Source organism: Octopus bimaculoides, chromosome 1, assembly GCF_046866305.1.
Source record: "Octopus bimaculoides isolate indiv1 chromosome 1, ASM4686630v1, whole genome shotgun sequence".
Classification (NCBI taxonomy): Eukaryota; Metazoa; Mollusca; class Cephalopoda; order Octopoda; family Octopodidae; genus Octopus; species Octopus bimaculoides.
The window spans coordinates 131,452,766-131,474,306 of NC_142928.1; the positions used below are offsets into that span (position 1 = coordinate 131,452,766).

General features: G+C 35.6%; 1 protein-coding gene across 5 annotated transcripts in view; it reads right to left on the bottom strand.

Annotated features, from left to right (window-relative positions):
• LOC106867718 (hepatocyte nuclear factor 4-gamma) overlaps positions 1-21,541 on the bottom strand; it is a 130,581-nt gene that overhangs the window by 21,006 nt on the left and 88,034 nt on the right. Inside the window, exon 1 of one of the 5 annotated variants that reach the window (XM_014912678.3) lies at positions 4,320-4,391. The exons of the other annotated variants lie outside the window; for them this stretch is intronic. Within the exon in view, the coding sequence (XP_014768164.1) occupies positions 4,320-4,359 (40 nt within the window). The 5' untranslated portion in view covers positions 4,360-4,391. Of the gene's footprint in view, positions 1-4,319; positions 4,392-21,541 lie in introns of those variants that run through there. 5 annotated transcript variants of the gene reach the window in all.

Genomic DNA, 21,541 nt, shown 5'->3' on the forward strand with positions numbered 1-21,541 from the left:
TCTGTTGACACTGGCTTATGCTTATTGTCCGATCCCCATATACTGCATTAATATTCCTCGCACTTTCCATTGTGTTGTTGCCTTTATTGAACTCATAAAGCAAAATATGCCGAATATTCTGCTTTGTCTCTTCCATTATAACTTTGAAAAAATAACTACTAAAATTGAACTCTTCAAAACTTGCACTAAGAATAAACACACGGTAAAATTATTACCTGCTTTTAAAGCAAGTTAATGCAGGTAGTTTATCCTGTCCCCCTCCAACTTTTAGTTCATGCAACTGAAAAAATGGCATTATTTATGGGATGACCCAAAATATGTCTATATATATATATATATATATATGTATATATATATATGTATGTATGTATATATATTATCTGAAATGTATAGTATTATATATCCATCATGTCTGATCTTACCAATTGGTTTCGCGCAAGGAATACAATGGCATGTTAGGTAATAATCCGATTATATAACCTTATGCTCATCGGAGTTAGCCAATATAGAAGGGAATATGGCAACTGCTCTCTATTTTCGTAGGTGGATTAACACAGCCTGTCAGCAGCAGCTAGATGACTCATGTGCGTTTATATATATATATATATATATATACACACACACACACACTTAAACATTAAAATAAATGTGCAAGGTTTCATTTGCAAATATTGAGTGTTACATTAAAGTAAAATCAGCAAAATGGCAAAACAAAGAAGTCCTTATGAGGTTGTTTAAGCTGCTAGAAATAGAAGCCCAACACTTCCCTCAAATCACACCATACAATCTTAAATAATGAAAAGATATATTGGATAATATAGTTATAGCTATCACTAATCTTTTACTTATTTCAGTCATTTGACTGCAGCCATACTGGGGCACCACCTTGAAATCTCAGTTGAATGTAGTGACCCCAGTACTTTTTTTTAAAGCCTGCTACTTATTCTATTGGTCTCTTTTTGCTCAGTTACAGGGACATAAACACACCAGCTTCAGTTGTCATGTAGTGGTGGGGAGACAAACATAGGCACAAAGACACACACATATACACACACAGATACATACATATACATACACACACACATACATACCCACATATATACATACATGCACACATGCACACAGAATGGGCTTCTTTCAGTTTTCATCTGCCAGATCCACTCAAAGGCTTTGGTTGGCCTGAGGTAAAAGCAGAAGACCAGAACCACGTGGTTGGGAAGCAAGCTTCTTATTTCTTTATTGCCCACAAGGGGCTACACACAGAGGGGACAAACAAGGACAGACAAAGGGATTAAGTCGATTACATCGACCCCCCAGTGCGTAACTCGTACTTAATTTATCGACCCCGGAAGGATGAAAGGCAAAGTCGACCTCGGCGGAATTTGAACTCAGAACGTAACGGCAGACGAAATACTGCTAAGCATTTCGCCCGGCGTGCTAACAATTCTGCCAGCTCACTGCCTTCTTACCACACAGACACACCTGTGCCTAATGAAAAAAAAAGTAAAAGAATGATGGGATTGTTATGACTAAAATATCATTGATCATAAATCTGCTCAATCAAAGCTGAGCTAATCTAGAGTTGAACAATAACGAATTCATGAAAAATGCTAAAATTACATTATATTTTTAACACCACTTCCTTCAAAGAATTCAAGAGTGTTAGCACAAATATGTGTATGTACATGACGTTGAAAATAATTTCTATTGCTTACAAAGTTTGTTGATTTCATTTCTTTAAATTTTAAAAATCTATTTTTCTTTAAATATTATACTCTTCAAGCTGTTTCAATGATGCAAAACAGCATCAGACAGAGTCTATAAACTTGAAAAACATAATGGAATTTTTAACTAAATTTTGTTGTAGACATGTTTCCAGTACAATATCCTTAGGTAGAGAAAAAGCAGCTGCTTCTTCACGAAATTACACACACACACACACACACACACACACACACACACACACACACACACACACACACACACACACAATCATTAAATTCATACATGAAAGTAGCTTCATTTAAACCAATTTCTGTGTGAGAATTCAGTTAGTTTATGATACTAACAGAACTTATTTCCTTTCGCTTATTCCATTTCTTGTTGAAATGACAAAAATGCTTTGAAGGGGGCGTGGACTACAACAAATATACTTGGCCTCAACCTTCAACAATTGATCTGCTAGAAATAGCATCCAAATTTCACTAAAATCCCACTATCTTATCAAAGAAAAAAAAAAAAAAAAAAAAATGACACATTATTAGATAATGTAGTCTGAATTAAGCTCTACTTGAAAAGCTGGGATGGTCATGGCTAGGAAGCCTTTGATTAAGTGGTTAACCTATAGTTACACAGTAACATCAGCACCACCATCATCAACAACACAAGACTACAAATCATGAAACTTTTTTTTTTTTAGTGTCTAGAAAATATCAATTTAAAACAACATTGTGTTTATTTCAGTAGGGGGGAGTGACCAATGTTAACCAACAAAATAGATCAGTAATATTACTAAAACCCAATAGTTAATTAGAAAATACAGGCAGAGATATTTCCTCTCCTCAGCTACTTCTAACAATTTATCAAATCTCATAACAATGCTTCTAATATGTTAAAGTACATGTATAACTGAAACCACCCCTTCTAATACTATCCCTAACAACTCAAAACTCACACTGTCCCTAAAAGCAACTAATTGATTAACTATCCTCTTATTCTAGCTACCTACTATGAAAATGTAAAATTGAAAGTGTAAAACAAGACAAAGGAGAGAAGGCAAGAAAGGAGAGAGGAAGAACTATTTATTAGTAAACAATTTTTTTTAAACACTGAGATATTGGTCACTCAGCCAGCTGAAAAACAAATCACAGTCACACGACATGATCTTAAAAACTCATTTGAGCAATATAGTTCTCAATATGCAAATGATATTTTCATAGTCAGAACACCATTAGTTTTATAGGACAACTTATCTGGAAATACACAGCAACAACAAAGTTTACTTCAAACCGGCAAGGGACAGCCTTGACATGGACAATTGACCAGCTAGATATAGCAGCCAAATTTCAACTTCCATCCTAAGATTTTAGGGAAAGACATTAGAAAATGTAGTCCTCTATACACACACACACACAAACAGATGACATAATGTAATGTTATCCTTATTGCAATGACTAGCAGAAAACTGTGCTCCTGTCATTTTTCCTATTAATAAAGATGACATAGAATTCAGCTTAAATTTACAAGAGAAAAATTCATTAAAATTCCAGGTACACTATAATGACTTCTGCTCTTTTATTTACTATGTGTTGATTATTTATGAAATGAATAGTCAATACTGTTATAGACTATTTTGTTCAACCTGCTAAACATTAGACTCATTCTGCCTTAGACTTGTCCAAAAAAAAAAAAAAAAAAAAAGTTTACTGTAAGATGGATGTGAGACTAATTTTGTAGTGGAGTGAGTAGTAACAAATTTATTTAGGTACATATTACTGTTACTATTTTATCAACTCTGGACTGATGAAAAAAAAAAGTTACTAGATACAGTAGAGAATTTAATATTATACTAACATCCACTATTACTCTCCAACCCCTCATTATTTTGATAATGTGTACAGATATTATGAAAATAAAGAGCTTGAAATCTCAGTATCTGACACAAACATTTTCCTCTCGTATGACCAAAGTGCTAAATTGGATGCTAAGTCTTTTTGACCGGCTGACTCATGATACACAAGTTACAAACAAAAGCTGTAACTTATGTCAGCTGGTTTTATGGAAAGGACTTTTAGTCCAAATGATACTGCTGTCTTAACAGTCACAAAGCTTCATAATTAAAGGGGCATGAAAATAAGCCTCTGTAGTATTCATGATATTCTCAATGAAAAATTAGTATTTGTATTAATCAGAATACTTAACATCAGCATCTGATTTTGTGGACGAAAAACAACCTGGTTAGTCTGATTATCACATGACTACTGCAAATGCCGGCTACCTATTCTACAGTCAGGTGAACCAAAACATGTAAATTTAAGTTTCTTGTCTAGAGACATAGCAAATCTCTGGCAGTCTCATACAATTTCATAACTTGTGAGTTGTAATAAAATAGCTACATGAACATTCTTAACAGTGTTAATGATCTAAATGCAGTGGAAACTACATTTGGGAATCAAAACAAATGACAATATCTTCTCACTGTACAATATTTACTTTATCTAAAAAGTTAAAACAAATACCAACAATATTCCCTACACCTGAAAAGTAATTTCCTTTAAATGCATAGAAAAAGACAAAGGAAAAATAATTTAATTTCTCACCTGCAAACCAGTAAGATGCATCAAATTCAGAAATTGGCATGATGGAAACTGTTTGCTATGAACAAAGTAACTAAAGCTTGGCGACATAACTACCTCAAATTTATACTTATGCTATCTGTTTAAATGGTTGCTATCAGCTGAGAGAGAAAAAGAAAGAGAGAGTGAAAGAGAAAACATAAGATAGTAGTTGATCAACTCAAAACTGTACATCTACAAGTGTATTCATGTTACAGGAGAACCAGTTGTGAGAAGGTACTTAAGATAAGATGGTTTGCTTTATCAGAACAGCAGTGTGCTTGGGATTCTACAGAGAATATTCTGTTAAACTGACCAAATTAAATACATTAATCTTATTCTAAATCTTTTTTTTTTTTTAACTATTTAATTTTTTCCTAGGACTTAATACAAAGGACTGAAAACGTTTATAAGACATTAATTAGGACAGACTGAAATTTTAGATTTACCTGTATTACATTCTTGGCAACCATTAATTCTCACTCAACTTTAACCCTTTTGATACCAACCCACCTGAAGCTGTCTTGGGTCCTACGATACATAGTTCTTGTTTTAAAATTACTTTAAAACTTTCCATAAGACTTTCATGTTAATTTATCTTTCAAACACTAGTTTACTAATGACAAAGTTATTTTAATAAATTCTTTATTATTTTCCGAACTAATTGAAACAAAGACTGTATTTCAAAAGAAATATAGCAAAAAAAACAAAAAAAAAAAACACGCACACGCGCACAAAAAATACAGTGTTAATTATAATTTGTCTCTGTACAGTAAAACAGGTTGTTTCCCAGCCAAACTATAGAGATGTTGGAGAAGTATCAACTCATTCAAGCAGAAAATATCATTTAGTTCAACAAAGTTCTCATTGAAGGAAACTAAACTTCTATCATACCTAACCAATGGAATATTTTTCTCAGAAATTCGGAAACAGAATCAGTTTTAGAAAAAGTACAATGGTAGAAGTGGAATAGAGAAAACTGAATATTTTCTTTTTTACAGTTTATACTCCTATTTTTAATAGAATGTTTTCATTAAGAGGAAAATTCAAGAATAAAAATATCTTATTATTTATGCAATTCTGAGAATTTATGGATTCCTTCTACCTTACGCTGTCAAAATTTGAAAAAATATAAAATATTAGACTACCTGTGACCTATTGGGTCAACAATAGTTCAAGGTACCCGAAAAAACCATTTGTCTCAGGAACCCATGGTCTGATTTACACAAAACTTGCTTTATTCCGTTTGCACTCACATTTCAATGGTACCTTACTTTCAGAGTATTTTCTCATTATGCGCTAGTTTGGCTGTATTAAATTACATTTAAGCATGCAAGCAGGAAATCATAAAGGTACCTGAAAAAACTATATCTTGGGAACCCATTTCAGGGACACCTTACTTTCAGAGTATCTTCCCAATATGTGCTAGTTTGGCAGTATTAAAAAATAGACAAACACACATGCAAGCAAGCACGCAGACAAAACTATCCAAGTATTCACAGTAAAGGGCACTAACTCCAGGTTTCTCTGTTTAAATTTGTAGAAACAAATCCCAAAAAACCATGTATCTCAGGAATCCATGGTCTGATTTATGCGAAACTTGTTCAATTATGTTTGTATTCACATTTCAGGGGTACCTTACTTTCAGAGTATTTTCCCATTATGTGCCAGTTTGGCTTCTTAAACTACAGACAAGCACACAAGTAAGCAAGCACACAATCACAGACTTTTAGTATTATATTGATTAAAACAATAAGCATAACATTTTGAATACATTTTTTAATGCATCAATAGAAACCACAGGGTAGTTTTGGTTAAATACTTCAACATAAATTTCAGTTAAGTTATATTTCAAATTATCCCTTGTTTAAGGGAAAAGATATATAAAAAAAAAAAGTTTCTAAGGAAAACAAATGAGATTGTTTGATAGTCATGCCATTCTCAAAAGTATCTGCAAAACAAATTCAGAATCAAAATAAAATAAATTTATATACTCATAAAAATGAAAATATCAGAAATTAAGAATAAGCTACTTTCTGCAGGACACAACATTAATCAACATTTTTCTGAGAAATGCTTCTAGCAAATGTACAAAGACTAAAATTTGGGGGAGAGAGGATTATTGGAAACACTGACCCAGTTCTTGACTGGTACTTCGTTTTGCTGATTCTCAAAGAATGAAACAAAGTTGACCTCAGCAAAATTTGAACTCAGAATTTTAAAAAAGTAGAACAAATATCACAAAGTATTTTCCTGCAGTTCTAATGATTCAGGCATGACTTCTTATATTAGAATAAGACCAGATATTTTTAAAATCTAGCCCTAGTTTGGTATTTCATTTTACAGATGGTGTAAAACAAAGTTGGCTCTGATAAGATTTGAACACAAAATAACTAAAATCACTAAGTATTTTGTTCACTGCCCCATTGATTCTGCCACACACTCACCATAGGTGTCTTTTTAGTAATAATTGCTTTCTAATTTAGGTACAAAGCCAACAGTTTTGATGGAGTGGGTTAGTTGATTACATTGACCCAAGTACTTGACTAGTACCTAATTTTATTGAAGCTGAAACAATAAAAAGGTGGAATTGACTTTTGCAGAATTTGAACTCGAGACACTAGAGTTGTAACTAAATACCTCAAGGCATTTTGTCCAATACTCTACCAATTCTGCCAATCCACTGCCTATGAATAAATAGTTGTTCCTAATTTAGGCACAAGGCCAGCAATTTTGCAGGGAGGCATCTAATTGGTTATATTAACTCCAGTACTTGACTGGTACTTTATTTTATTGACCCTGAAAGAATGAAAGGCAAAGTTGGCCTTGGCAGGATTTGAACTTGCAATGTAAAGAGCTGTGACTAAATACTGTAGATGTGGTTGCATTAAGAAGCTTGTTTCCAGTCACTTGGTTCCAGGTTCAGTCCCTCTGCAAGACATCTTGAGAAAATGTCTTCTACTATAGCCGTGGGTTGACCAAAGCCTTGTGAGCAGATTTGGTAGACAGAAACTGAAAAAAGTCTGTTGTGTGTGTGTCTCCTTGTCTCAATATCACGAGATTGTTGTAAATGAGTGTCTCTGTTATACAAGCAGTGTCTTATTTCCAATCTTCCACGAAAACATGCCCAGCTATGAGGAAATATTACCTTATTTGGAAACCGGTGAGGATTGGGGGTTAAGAAGGGCATCAGGCTATAAAATATCTGCTTCAACAAATTCTATCTGACCCAAGAAAGGTTGGAAAAGTGGACATTAAAATGATGATGATAATTTTGCTTGAAATTTATGTATTTTGCCTATTCACTGACCTTCATTTCTTTATAATAATGATTTCCTATAACATATACAAAACCACAGATTTGCAGAGGTGGAATATAATCAGCTGAATAAACTATAACATGCTAGTCATAGTGATTTTGGAAGATTGAAAAGCTAAATGAACACCAGCTAGGGTATCATCCATGAAGATTAGCAATGGAGAATGAATTACTGAAAATGCAATTCTCTATTAAAAATGAATGGTGTAGTTGTGTGTGTGAGTTGTTCAATATACATAGTAATGAAATTAACCTTCCTCATTCAATAAGTTTTGTGATATCTGATGTGATTGGTTTCAGAATTTGGTACAAGGCCAGCAAGTTTGGGGGAGGGGGTAAGTTGATTATATCGACACCAGTCCTCAACTGGTACTGATTTTATCAACCCCAAAAAGATGAAAGGCTGAGTTGACCTTGGCAGAATTTGAACTCGGAACTAGAGACAGAGGAAATTCCACTAAGCATTTTGCCTGGCATGCTCATGATTTAGCCTACTTACTGCCTTAATACATTATGATATTGTAATATTTTTACATACATAACCAGAGGCCTGTCTTTGGCTATCTTCAAGTAAACTTTGAACTCAGAAATATGTAAATAAATACTGTCATTTCTGCTAAACTACCATCCTAAAATTGTTATCAATTTACAACACACATACACACAGCCCTAGACATTGCTAGCAAGAAAGAGAATTTTACTTTTTACTTGTTTCTGTCACTGTACTGGCCATGCTGGGGTGCTACCTTGAAAGGTCTTAGTCAAACAAAGCACCCCCAAGATTTACTTTTATTTTTCTGTATTTATTCTATTGGTTTCTTTTGCTGAATGCTAAGTTACAAGGATGTAAACAAACCAACACTGATTGTCAGGCAGTGGAATGGACAGACACAAACACACAAATATACGACAAGCTTGGTTTTCAGTTTTGATTGACCAAACCAACTTAAAAAGCTGTGGTTTGCCTGGGGTTGTAGTGGAAGACAGCCATGATTCTAGTTCCTTCCCTCCCAGAATATCGATCCCCTGGAATTTCCTCCCTGCTCTTGTTTTTAACGCAGGCATTGATTTTACAGATGATTAAGTCAAACATCAACTACATAAATATCACCAGTCTGCAAAGATCATGGGACTAGCCACCGGTTACCTGACTTAATCATTAAAAAAATATAACACAAAGTATATTCAAATACCATAGAAACTTTCAAATTGAAAATCTTAACTCCATTTTTGCATGCAGACACACCCATCCATTCGCAAACTTCAAACATAACTAAAGCTTGGCTTTTATTATAATGGAAGGACCAAAGAGAGGTTTTGGGCAGAAATAGTTGAGTAACAGGCAAAATACCTAGCCACATTTAATAACAACCCTTTATATTCTAAGTTCAAATCCCTTTGAGGTCAACTTTCACTTTCATTCTTCCAAGATTGGTAAAATAAGTACAATTACTGGAGTTCATATCCTTGACAACTAGCACCGCCATCAAAATTCGATTCCTTATGCCTATGTTAGAAACCATAATCAGGAATGTATCAAATTGTTTCACCAAGTCCAGCAGTTTAATGAATGAACTACTTTCACTCATGACATAAGAACCACATGTTCCTTGACAAAATGATTAGCCCATTTGGCTCAAATAAAAACTGACTGTTTTTTAACCCAGACCAGTCTTGATCAAGCCATGATCATCCTATCTCTTGTTTAGCCTACCTAATATATCTAAGATTAGATTATACAATCTATTCTTCTTTCTTTCTTTAAGAGAGTTGGGTGGGAATAAATGAAATTTTAATACTGAGTAGTATGAAGGAATCATACTGTGGTTGAGCAACCAAAGTATGATTCCCTCATTGGTTTGTATATCAGATACTGACAGATACAAAAATTAGATACTAAATTGAAAACAATGAAATAAGATAATCAACTTCTATGGATCTTTGTTCTCAGTCCTATTCCTGCCTTAGCTAATAGAGTTGGATAAAATAAAAACTGTTAACTCATATTCCCAACATTATCTTCCATTTCCATTAGAAGTTGTCTGTAACATAAGAGAAACTATTTCAGTCTATTTTTACTAGTGTTAACAGCTTGATAGATGACAATTGTCACTCAACCATCACAAGGTCCCTTTCTTGTTGTAGTGTGGTGGTTTGTGAGTTTCAGTGACCCTGAAAGCTACACCATCAGAGCTCAAGCTGTTGATGGGGCCTCCTTTGATGAAAAATGCCCAGAGCCGAGAAAAGGGGAGAAAAGTTGTTGATGGTCTATGTTCCATAGGAAGTAAAGTGCTTAAGTAAGTCAATGTTAACTGGGAAATAAAGTATACTGTTGGTCAAAATGTTGCAGGAAAAAGTATAACTGCATAAATTACTTCTAACAATAATTCAATAAACCACTCTGATAGGAAATAACAATGCCATTCTTGCTGTGGCAATCTAGTCAATATATTTTTAATGTGTAAAGAATATTACAATGCATTTGAAATGTATAGCAATATCAATATATATTCTTTTACTTGTTGCAGTCATTAGACTGCAGACATCCGAGGGCACCATTTTGAAGGGTCTTTAGTTGATATAATCAGCTCAAGTACTTATTTTTAAATCTGTTACTACTTTTAACAATTTCTATTTATTGTACAACTAAGTAACAGGACATAAGAAGAGAAAGGATATACACCTCTTTCTTTTTCTCAAGTGGTTTCAAAGATACACAAACACATACACACATTGTAGGCTTCTGCACAGGTTTCCATCTACTAATTTTGCATTTCACTCAGAAGGTATTAGTTTTCTCATGGTAACAATAGAGGACAGTTGCTCATGGTGTCATGCAGTTGGACTGAGCCTGAGATCTTCTAGTTGTGAAGTGAACATCTTTACCCTTAAGCATTTAATGTGGCTGTATCCAGCCCAAATATTGTATCTGTTTTATGTTAAAACTGATCAGATCCAATCTCTCAGACCTACCCTATAATGTCATTCTAAAAATATACAAGCAGATAATGAAGCTACCAGATAATGTGTGACTAATTCAAAACAATGTGAATAAATAAGCAGTACATTTGACAAAGAAATCTGAATGCTAAAGGGTTAACCATACCTATTCCTGTATATACGATATATGAAGTATTAGAATTACCTTCCTCCCACACTTTTCTAATTTTTAATTTATTTAGAAGAATTTTCTGTATTTTCCACAGATTTCTGTGTTTTAAACGTTAGAGATTACTATCATCATCATTTAATGTCCACTTTTCCATGTTCACTTGGATCAGACGAAATTTGTTGAAGCAGATTGTATTGTCTACAGCCAGACACCATTCCTCACCAACTTTCCCCTGTTTCCAAATAAGGTAATATTTCCCAGACATGTCACATGTTTCAGAAGATTGGAAATGATACTGCTTGCATGACAGTGACACATCTATCATGTTATGTCAGGGCAAGGAGACAGTAACACACACACACACACACACACACACACACATATAAAGACAAGTTATAGATAATGGTCATTACATATTTGTAATGATCAATTATTTTTCACTTGTCTTATATATCCAGTTTGTCTGGAGTGCATCCCCGGATTTACAATATAGAATTATGATAAACCATAACCTTGGATCCTCCCATAAGAATTGGAGTTCTTCACTAATCTAAACAGTATTGTTAGCCTGGTGTGTCAAAAGAGAGCTTATGAAGTAGTTTACTCAGATTGATAATCCCTCACTATCAGCTCTCTCTCTCTTGTTCTCTCACTGCATGTCATCATCATCATTTAACGTCAGTTGTCCATGCTGGCATAGGTTGGGCAGTTTGACCAGGGCTGGCAAGCTGGAAGGCTGCATCAGACTCCAGTCTGATTTGGCATGGTTTCTACAGTTGGATGCCCTTCCTAATGCCAACCATTCCAAGAGTGTAATGGGTGCTTTTGCATGCCACCAGCATGAGTGCCATTTGTGTAACACTGGTATCTGTCACAACTGTGATTTTGCTTGGCTTGATGGGTCTTCATCTCAAGCACAACATACTGCCAAAGGTCTTGGTTATTGCCTGCATGAAGCCCAACACTTGAAAGAATCTCAGCCACTTTACCTCTGTGAAGTCCAACGCTAGAAAAGAGTGCAGCCACTTTGCCTCCATGAAGTCCAATGCTCAAAAGGTGTTTTTTTACATGCCACCAGCATGGGTACCAGTTACATGACACCATCATCAGCCATGATTATGATTTGACTTGACTTGACAAGTCTTATCAAGCACAGCATATTGCCAAATGTCTCAGTTGCTAGTCATTGCCTCTGTGAGGCTCAAAGTTTGAAGATCATGCTTCACTACCTTGTCCCATGTCTTCCTGGGTTTACCTCTACCACAGGTTCCCTCCACAGAATTTGGTACTTCTTTACATAGCTGTCTTTGTCTATACACATCACATTACCATACCAGCGCAGTTGTCTCTCTCACACACCACATCTGATGCTTCTTATGCCCAACTTTTCTCTCAAGATGCTTACACTCTGTTGAACATGCACACTGACATTGCACATTCAGCGAAGCATACTGGCTTCATTTCTTTCAAAGCCTACACATGTCCTTGGCTGTCACAGCCCATGTTTCACGGCCATGTAGCATAGCTGTTTGTACACAGGCATCATAAAATCTACCTTTCACTCTGAAGAAGCCTTTTGTTGCCAGCAGAAGTAGGGGCTCTCTGGACTTTGCCCAGCCTAATCTTATTCTCACAGGTACACTCTCAGAGCATCCTCCTCCGCTACTAACTTGGTCACCTAGAAAATGGAAGTTATCTACTACCTCTAGCTTATCCCCCTGGCAGTTGATGGAGTCTATTTTCTGTACATTTTTGGTGTTTACTGTACCTGTGCATCTTCCACATACAAAAGCACATGCACACACACACACACACACACACACACACACAACAGGCTTCTTTCAGTTTCTGTCTACCAGATCCACTCACAAGGCTTTGGTCAGCCTGAGGCAGTAGAAGATGACACTTGCCTAAGGTGCCAAACAGTGGAACTGAACCTGGAACCATATGGTTGAGAAGCAAGCTTCTTACCACACAGCCACACCTGTAAAACATGACAGAGCAAGCAACAAAATACAAATTCTGTTGATGACAAACCTATTGTATTAACTCTTCAGAGTTTAATAATAAGGACAGGATGACATATTAAATACGTGGGAAGGTGAGGGAAGAGAGAGATTGAGTGAGTGTGTGTGTGTATGCGTGTGCATATGTGTGTGTATTACAAACACACAGTTATCTGAGGATGATAACATTCACATAGCAATATGATGCCAGAGGCATATTTTAATCTTACAACATTGACACATCAGCCAATAATACTGCAGAACAGTGCTTGAAAACAGATTTGAATAGTCAATACCATTTAAGGAAAACAGTAACAGCCAATTCTGACAACTCTCAGCACCAGTCAATTCTGTCAGGTAACACACAACATTAACCAATTCTGCCCCACAACACTAGCCAACTCTGACCCACAACAAACAATGCCAGCCAATTCTGAATCATAACATGCAATACCAGCCAATTCTGTCCAGCAGCACACAGCATTAGCCAATTTTGCCCCACAATAAACAATGCTAGCTAATTCTGAATTACAACACCAAGTATTTCTGCTCCACAACACTAGCCAATTCTGTTCTACAATGCCAACTAATTCTACCCAACAACACACAACACCAGCCAATACTACCCCACAACATGAACCAATTCTGATGTACAACAAACAATACCAGCCAATTTTGAATCACAACACACTTTGCCAACCAATTCTGTCCCACAACGTGCACTAGCAACCAATTCTGTTCCACAGCAACAACTAATTCTGTCCCAAAACATACCAGCCAATTTTGTCCAACAGCACACATCACTAATCTATTTAGTCCCACAAAATCAGTGAATCCTATCAAACAACACAACAGCCAGTTCTACCCCACCATAACAGCCAATTCTGCCTCAAAACACAATGGCAGCCAATTCTGCCCCACAACAACAATCAATACTGCCCCACAACACACAAGGGCAGCCAATTTTTCCCCACAACAGCATCCAAATTCTGCTGACAAACCAGTAGCTAATTCTGTCACAAAAACCAATAGCTGCTAATTCTAAAAACATCTAAGCCTATCAAATAACAGTATCAATACAAGTTGCCTGAACCTATGTGAGAACATCTATGCAGTGTGTTGTCCGGCTAGAAACAGCAAGCAAATCACATATAAAAAGAAGGAAAGATACAGTAGATAATGTAGTCCTAGATATATACAAGAACAAGTTGGTTATTGTTGGGACCCCTTTGACCATTCATAGGCCTGCTAAATCAGCAGTGATTTACAGTAAAAATAACCCCAAAAACAAACTAACATACAAATTAGTTTTAAAAAATAATTAAATATCTTTTAAAAAAACTATTAAAAGAAAGCAATTTAAAATAATAGTAAGTCTTGCACTCAATTAAATGAAATAGTTTACAATAAAAGATCATAGATTTATATTGTTAATGAGATTTGTTGGTTATCAAAGAGATAATAGAAGTAGTTTTATCAGAGATAGCTATTAAATGAAAAAGAATCACTTTGTTTTATAAATAAAATAAAATCATTTGATCAAGTGTGTACAGGTAATTACCTGATCGTTTTAGCACAGTTAGACAATTATCAATAAAATAACATATATATGTGTGCGTGTATGAATGTATGTTTTATGTCAAGTGGTTGGTGATGAAGGTGGTGGTTCTTGTTGACTCAGTCTAGCTGAAGATTAAGCTTTAACATATGTGTATATGTGTGCGTATACACGTGTGAGTGCGTATATTTTATGTCAAGTGTTTTGCGTTGTTGCTACTCAGACTAGTAGAAGATTAAGCTATGACTATAGCAATTCACCAATCCTCAAATTGATTGGAGTGTTGGAGTTGGTACAGAAGGTGGGAAGGGTGTTCTATGAGGCTGATGCTTTTTCAGTTACCAAATTTGGTGTCTTGTATTTCTGAATTTAAATCATTGGCCTTCACGGGTCATACCTACAAGTGTTGGTAATTATGAACCTCCACACACTTCCGTCCTATGCACAACTTGATGCATTATTGGGCCTGTTATTCTGAAGCCAGCTGGTAAGGCCATCTAGTATCATCTCTCTAACTTCCCTACCTTTTTTTAGTTTTTAGTTTTCCTTAGCTGTCACAGCTCAAAGCTTGAGCTCAGAATTTAAAGAACTAAAATAGACACCACAAGACATCTCATCCGATTTTCTTATTTTTCATATAATTAATTATGACTTTCCAGCCCTGTCTGTGTATCTACCATTGGCACAAGGCCAGCAATTCAGTTAAGTGGGTTGGTCAATTACCTTGACTCCAGTGCTTGACTGGTACCTATTTAACTGGTCCCGCAAGGATGAAAGGCTCAGTCAACCTTGGTGGAATTTGAATTCATTTTATCTTGAGTACTAACAGTTCTGCCAGCTTGTCACCTTTGATTATTCTAATGTTACTGTTGTTACCTTTCTTGTTTCAGTCATTAGACTGCGGCCATGCCAAGGCACCAATTTGAAGAATATTTAGTCAAATGAATTGACCTCAGTACTTATTTTTTCTTTTTGTAAAGCCTGGTACTTATCTACCAGTTTCTTTTGCTGAACCACTAAGTTACAGGGATGTAAAACACACCGACATCAATCGTCAAACAGTGGTGGGGACAAACAAACACACAAAGACAGACACGCACATTATATATATGCACACACACACACACACACACACACACACAATGGGCTTCTTTCAGTTTCTTCCAACCAAATTCACTCACAAGGCTTTGACCAGCCCAAGGTTATTGAAGAAAACACTTGCCCAAAGTCCCACATGGTGGGACTGAACCCAGGACCATGTGGTTGGGAAGTAAACTTGATACCACACAGCCACAAATTTTCAGACCAACAAGCAAGCTTCATAAAAACAAAACAAGAGGTTAATTTCTTGATAAGTTAAAACTACAAACTGAATGAGTTGCTTTCAGCTCATTTACATTGCAAATATTTCCACTCTTTTTTAAAGATTTATGTCAGTCTCATTTCATTCTGTCATAAAATTTTGGTAGTGTGTCTCAATAAGAAATCCAATTTAGGAATGCTATTTAAATGATAACTATAAAAGATTTATGCCAAAACCTGATCCATTTTTTTCTGGAATTGCATAAACATCCATTCCACTGTGTTGTAGAGAAAGAAAAAAAAACTAATGATAAACTGCAAAGAAACACTTCGGTATGATCGTTTTAATATCCACTTTTCCATGCTTGCATGGGTCAGATGGAATTTACTGAGGCAGATTTTCTATGGCTGGATAGTCTTTGTCATCAACACCCTCATCAGTTTCCAAATAAGGTAAAATTTCCCCGTAACCAGACATGTTTTTGCAGAATATTGGAAATGAATGACACTGTTTGTATGACAGTGACACACATTTATAACATGTCAAAGCAAGGAGACAGGGTTCCACACTGTGGGATTGAACTCAAAACCATATGGTTGGAAAGGAAACTTCTCCACCACACAACCACGAGAAAACACTATCTTTTATGCTCTATTACAAGAATAAGTTTTCCATGTTAATTATAATAATGTATTGGCAGAATCATTAATACTTTGCGGGTTTGTTCCAGCTGTCTGTGCTTCAAGTTCAAATCCTATCAAGGTCAACTTACCTATTCATCCTTGCAGAGCAGATAAATAGAGTGCTAGTCCAGGGTTGAGGATTAATTGTATTGTTAGTATACCTTGTATTATCTCTACTGGCTCTTTGCATTCTGAGTTCAAACTGTGATCACAATTAATTATGAAAGCTACAATGGGTAGAGGAAGATTATGGTTGTAGGTTACTGGAGTTGAACAATAATAATGCTAATTATGTTAATTTATTTATTCTATAAACAGTTCTACTTTTCTATGCCCTCCAGTGTATACCCTTGTATGTTTACTTTGTGGCTCTCTCAACACTAGTTTGGCAAATATGAAGACCATGCTGCTCTTGTCTCTCATATATGCCAAAATCAAATCTTTATAGCAAAATTAGTCATCTACTAATATTGTTTTTTTTTTTCTCTTCCTTGTGAACATCATTTTAATGTCTGCTTTCTCCATGCTGGCACCAAATGGGCAAAACTTTATGAGGCAATATTCTATCAGTGAATGCCTTTACTTGAAAACAGTTAATATTTGATTATAGAAAAGTATTTGCATTTCACTGATCTTCTCATATCAAAATCAATGAAATCACCAAGCTACAAAATGTGTTTAAAAATGTAAAAGTCACTATCACCTACAACAGTGTCAATGTGAAAACAAGCAGAAATAGACTTACGTACACACAGATACTAGTCAGTCGATCCAGTAGGTGGAGCCTCACTTCAATGATGGGAGCTGATGTGCTGTAAAGTCATTGAGAGGAAGGCCACAAAACAGAGCCTGTTTTCTTCTGATAACTCCTGAAACTTACAGACATCTGGTATGCAAAGCTTTTGATTAGCATCAATTGCACAAGCAAGCTATATATGCATGAATGTGCACTAGCATAGCTAGAGTGTGTGCTGCTCGGGGCAGCCCTTTAGTTTGCTGCCTCCGGACCCTACAAAAAACATATTGCCTACAGCAGACCCCAAAGTGGAGCCCCTTTAAAAGTGCTGCCCAGGGCAAACTGCCCCCTACCCCCCTGCTATGCTAGTGTGCATGTGCACGCACACACACACATATATTCTTTTACATTTTTTTCCAGTCACTGGACTGCAGCTATGCTGAGGCACTTCTTAGTCAATGAAATTTACCCCACATTATATTTTCTAAATTTGACATTTATAATACCAGTCTCTTATCAGCTATTTTAAAATTATTTCAGTAGAAACAAATACACACACACACATTTGTTCATTTCTTATTACATCATTTTACAGCTACATGCCTTTCCTGTCACTCTAGTAACCCTTTTGTTACCAAAATCCTGTTGAAATACACTGCTTTTGTTTCAATTGATTTTGATGATAATGAAGAATTTGGTAAGATAATTATCATTATTAAGCTGATGTTTGGAACAAAAATTAACATGAGATTTTACTAGAAGGTTTTAATTTAGCTCACTTTAAAGCAAGAAGTTTGTATCACAGAATCAAGGGTGGCCTAAAGAGGGTCAGTATCAAAAGGGTTAAAATAAGAAATATCTCATTCTACATGTCTTTGAAGGAGAAAAACCTCCAGATCACCTGTTCACAGGAGGAAATGACAGCAACATCACCACCTGTAACAGTGCTTCTTGTAGAGTGTAAGCAAAGATTCACACACACACACAAAATAGTAGGCTTCTTTCAGTTTCTGTCCATCAGATCCACTCAAGGTGCTGTGTAGTGGGACTGGACCTGAAACCACATGTACCTATCAACATTTTTAATGAAGAGTACATTAACTAGTTAAAAATAAAAATGTATAGTGAAAAGAGCAGGGAATAACATCAGTCAATGACAAATGCTATTTTTAAATTTTCAGCAAATGTGGGCAACAATGTCATATGTTTCATATTTATTATGACTTCATTAAAAAGCAAAACATTCATTGAACTTAAGTAGTGATGAAAAAACTAGGGAACCAAATTACTCTTAACTCACACATTACTGCCTTCAGAAGACACTTTGGAGAATGTGTCTACCTCTAAAAAGAGGAGATGGCCATGGCTGAAATACCTTTGATCATAGACATGCTTGATCAGGGCTGACAACAATTGTAAATGTATGTATGATTGATCAGAAACTGTACATCACAAAGTAAAGGATGAAGATCCCCTTCAATTATAAATGATCACGAGATTGCACCTAGAAAGTTTCCCTCCAAAGCACATTCAGGCAAGGTTGTTTATGGAAAACCAACAGTTGTCTGTGCATACCAGCCTCCCGTCTCCATGCTACCAATGTATCCAAGGGAAAGGCAAAGGCTAATACAGCTTGGCACCAGTGACATCACAACTCATTTCCACAGTTGAGTGAACTGGAGCAATGTGAAATACAGCGTCTTGCTCAAGAACACAACACACACCCCAGTCCAGGAATTGAACTCACTACCTTATGATTGTGAGTGATGTTCTAAGCACTGAGTCCTGCACCACACATTAATAGGTTGTTTGTCATACTGAGAATTAGTTTCTTGGCTGTTTAACCCCTTTGATACCAACCCACCTGGGACCACCTTTGGTTCTAAGATGCTTAATTCCTGTTTAAAGATGATCCCAATTAAAACTTTCTGTTAAAATTTCAAGTAAATTTATGTTCCAAACAACAGCTTAATAATAACAAATTTATTTTACAAAATTCTTCATTATTTTCAAAATCAAATAAAACAAAGACAATATATTTCAACAGAAATATGATAACAAAATAGTTAAACAACAGGACGGAAGTGTGACAGAAACTGAAGTGGTAAGTAAATGATTTATGGTGTTTAAATAGATTTCTTTACATTCTGAACTGAAATTATAACTTTTCTGGTATCAAATAATTATGACAGCAAGTAAATACTGGGATTTATTCATTTTGCTAGATCTCACACCTAGAATGTTTGACCGTGTGCAGTGTTTCTCAACCACTTCCTGTCTGTGAACCTCTTTGATTCCTATTTTTACTCTGCTGGACCTTCAATAGCCATTTGCCATATATTTTAAGAAAAGGCCTACTCTATTTTCATAATTAAATACTATTAAGAATTATTTAAAAAAAATAAAGATATTGTGTGTGTAGAAGTATAACCAGTTTATTGCCCATAAATTTCATCAACAAAATCTTATGTGGTCTACCAAGGGCCATATGGACCCTGACCTAGTGAGAAAACATTGTTTAACCCATTACCTCCCATAATTCTATTAACTGGAATTTTTTTAATGAAATTTTGATTTCTAGCATAAAACAGCCTTAGAAACACGCTGGAATGATCAAAATAACATTTCAAAATAATATTTTAAATAGAAATAAGCGAGATATTGGGTGAAAAATTAGCAAACCTCATTTGAATATCAGAAATATACCTAGTAGATGTAGCAAAAAGGTTAGATATGTGTAAATATTGACAGATAATTACGAAATTTGTAATTTTTAAGTGATCTCATAATAAGATCACTGGTAGGTAATGGGTTAAGGTGAGCCAATGAATGAGCCATGATATAGTCAATTTAGTAGAAATAGTAGTTAAATCTCCCTCAAATCACATCCTACTGTCTTAAAAGCTCAACAGATACCTTGGATAATCTAGTCCTAGATGTATTATAACTGAAAAACAAAGATAGTATTATGACTAGAATAGTTTTGATTGTAGGTCTGTTTAATCAAGGTTAGCATAGAATAATTATTGCTTAAGAGGATGAATAATTGGAATAAAAGAAAGAATAAATTTCTTTTATTAAGTGAAATAATTAGGTAATATCATAATGGTTAGTCCACATTACTCTGTAAGGAACATAGGGCCAGTTTCCCAGGTGTATATATTTCTCCCTGGACGAGAGGCTAGTCTATTGCAAGATTACTCATTTTTACCAGTTGGGTGGACTGGAACAACGGGAAATGAAATGTTTTGCTCAAGATATCAAATCATCACTTTTTAAACTACCATAGCACTTAAAACATATTCACACCATATATACACCAGCGTTATTAATATGGCAACATGTGGCTTAGTGGTTCAAGTGCTGCACTAAAGATTATGATTTCAGTTCCTGGACCAGGCAATGTATTGTGTTGTTAAGCAAGATACTTCATTTCACATTGTTCCAGTCTGCTCAGCTGGCAAAAATGAGTAATTATGCAATGGACCAGTGTCCAATCAAGGAAAGGAGGGGTATATATGCCACAGAATCTGGGAAACCAGCTTTATGAACCTATGGCTCAAGGACCTTTGGTCCATTTAAAAAAAAAATTTTTTATCGTTATAATGAATGCAGTCATTAAAAAGTGATGAATTTAATGCATTCAAGATTTCACAGCTCTAGTTCACTCCTTGGTCGGCCTATGAATTTTTCAGCCCACCCTTGTATGTACCTGAGTAACAAATGAAATTTGTAATCAACTGTCCCCCTCTCACAAAGTTTCAGCTCTTGTGATGGAAGCTTTGATGGAAGGAGACAGTTGATTACATCTACCCCAGTGCTCAACTGATACTTATTTCATTGACCCCCAAAAGGATGACAGGCAAAGTCGACATCGGTGGAATTTGAACTCAAAACAGAGACAGATGAAATGCCGCTAAGCATTTTGTCAAGCATGCTACCCAGCTAGCTCAGTCAGTAAAGCACAATGTAAGATTCTCTTTCTTCCTTTTAATGACAATTAACTAACACCAATTCTATTGGCATAATGAAGGTTTCTGCTTGGTGGGCACCATATCTTCTGACACCAGATCAAAAGCACACCAGGTTGATCACATCACAGAAAAATTTGACATTTTTTGAGGCAGATCCAGCTGGTTTCCTTGAAAATTTTCTAAGACAAGATGAATGTTAGTTTCATCACTTTGAGCCAGAAACAAAGAGACAATCCATGCAGTGGAAACACCCATCTTTGCCTGCTGCAAAGAAGGTCAAGGTCGTTTCATGTGCAGGGAATGTGATGGCCTCAGCTTTTGGGATGCAAAAGGCAGTGTTTGACCATTTTCAAAAGGGCTGGCCATCAATGGAGAGTACTGTACCAACTCAGGCATTTACGAAAGGCTATCAAGACCAAATGCCCAGGAAAACTGATGAATGGAGTCTTGTCTCATCAGCACAATGTTCCAGTACACAAGTCTTTGGTTTCAAAGGCTGCTGTGCAAGACTGTGGA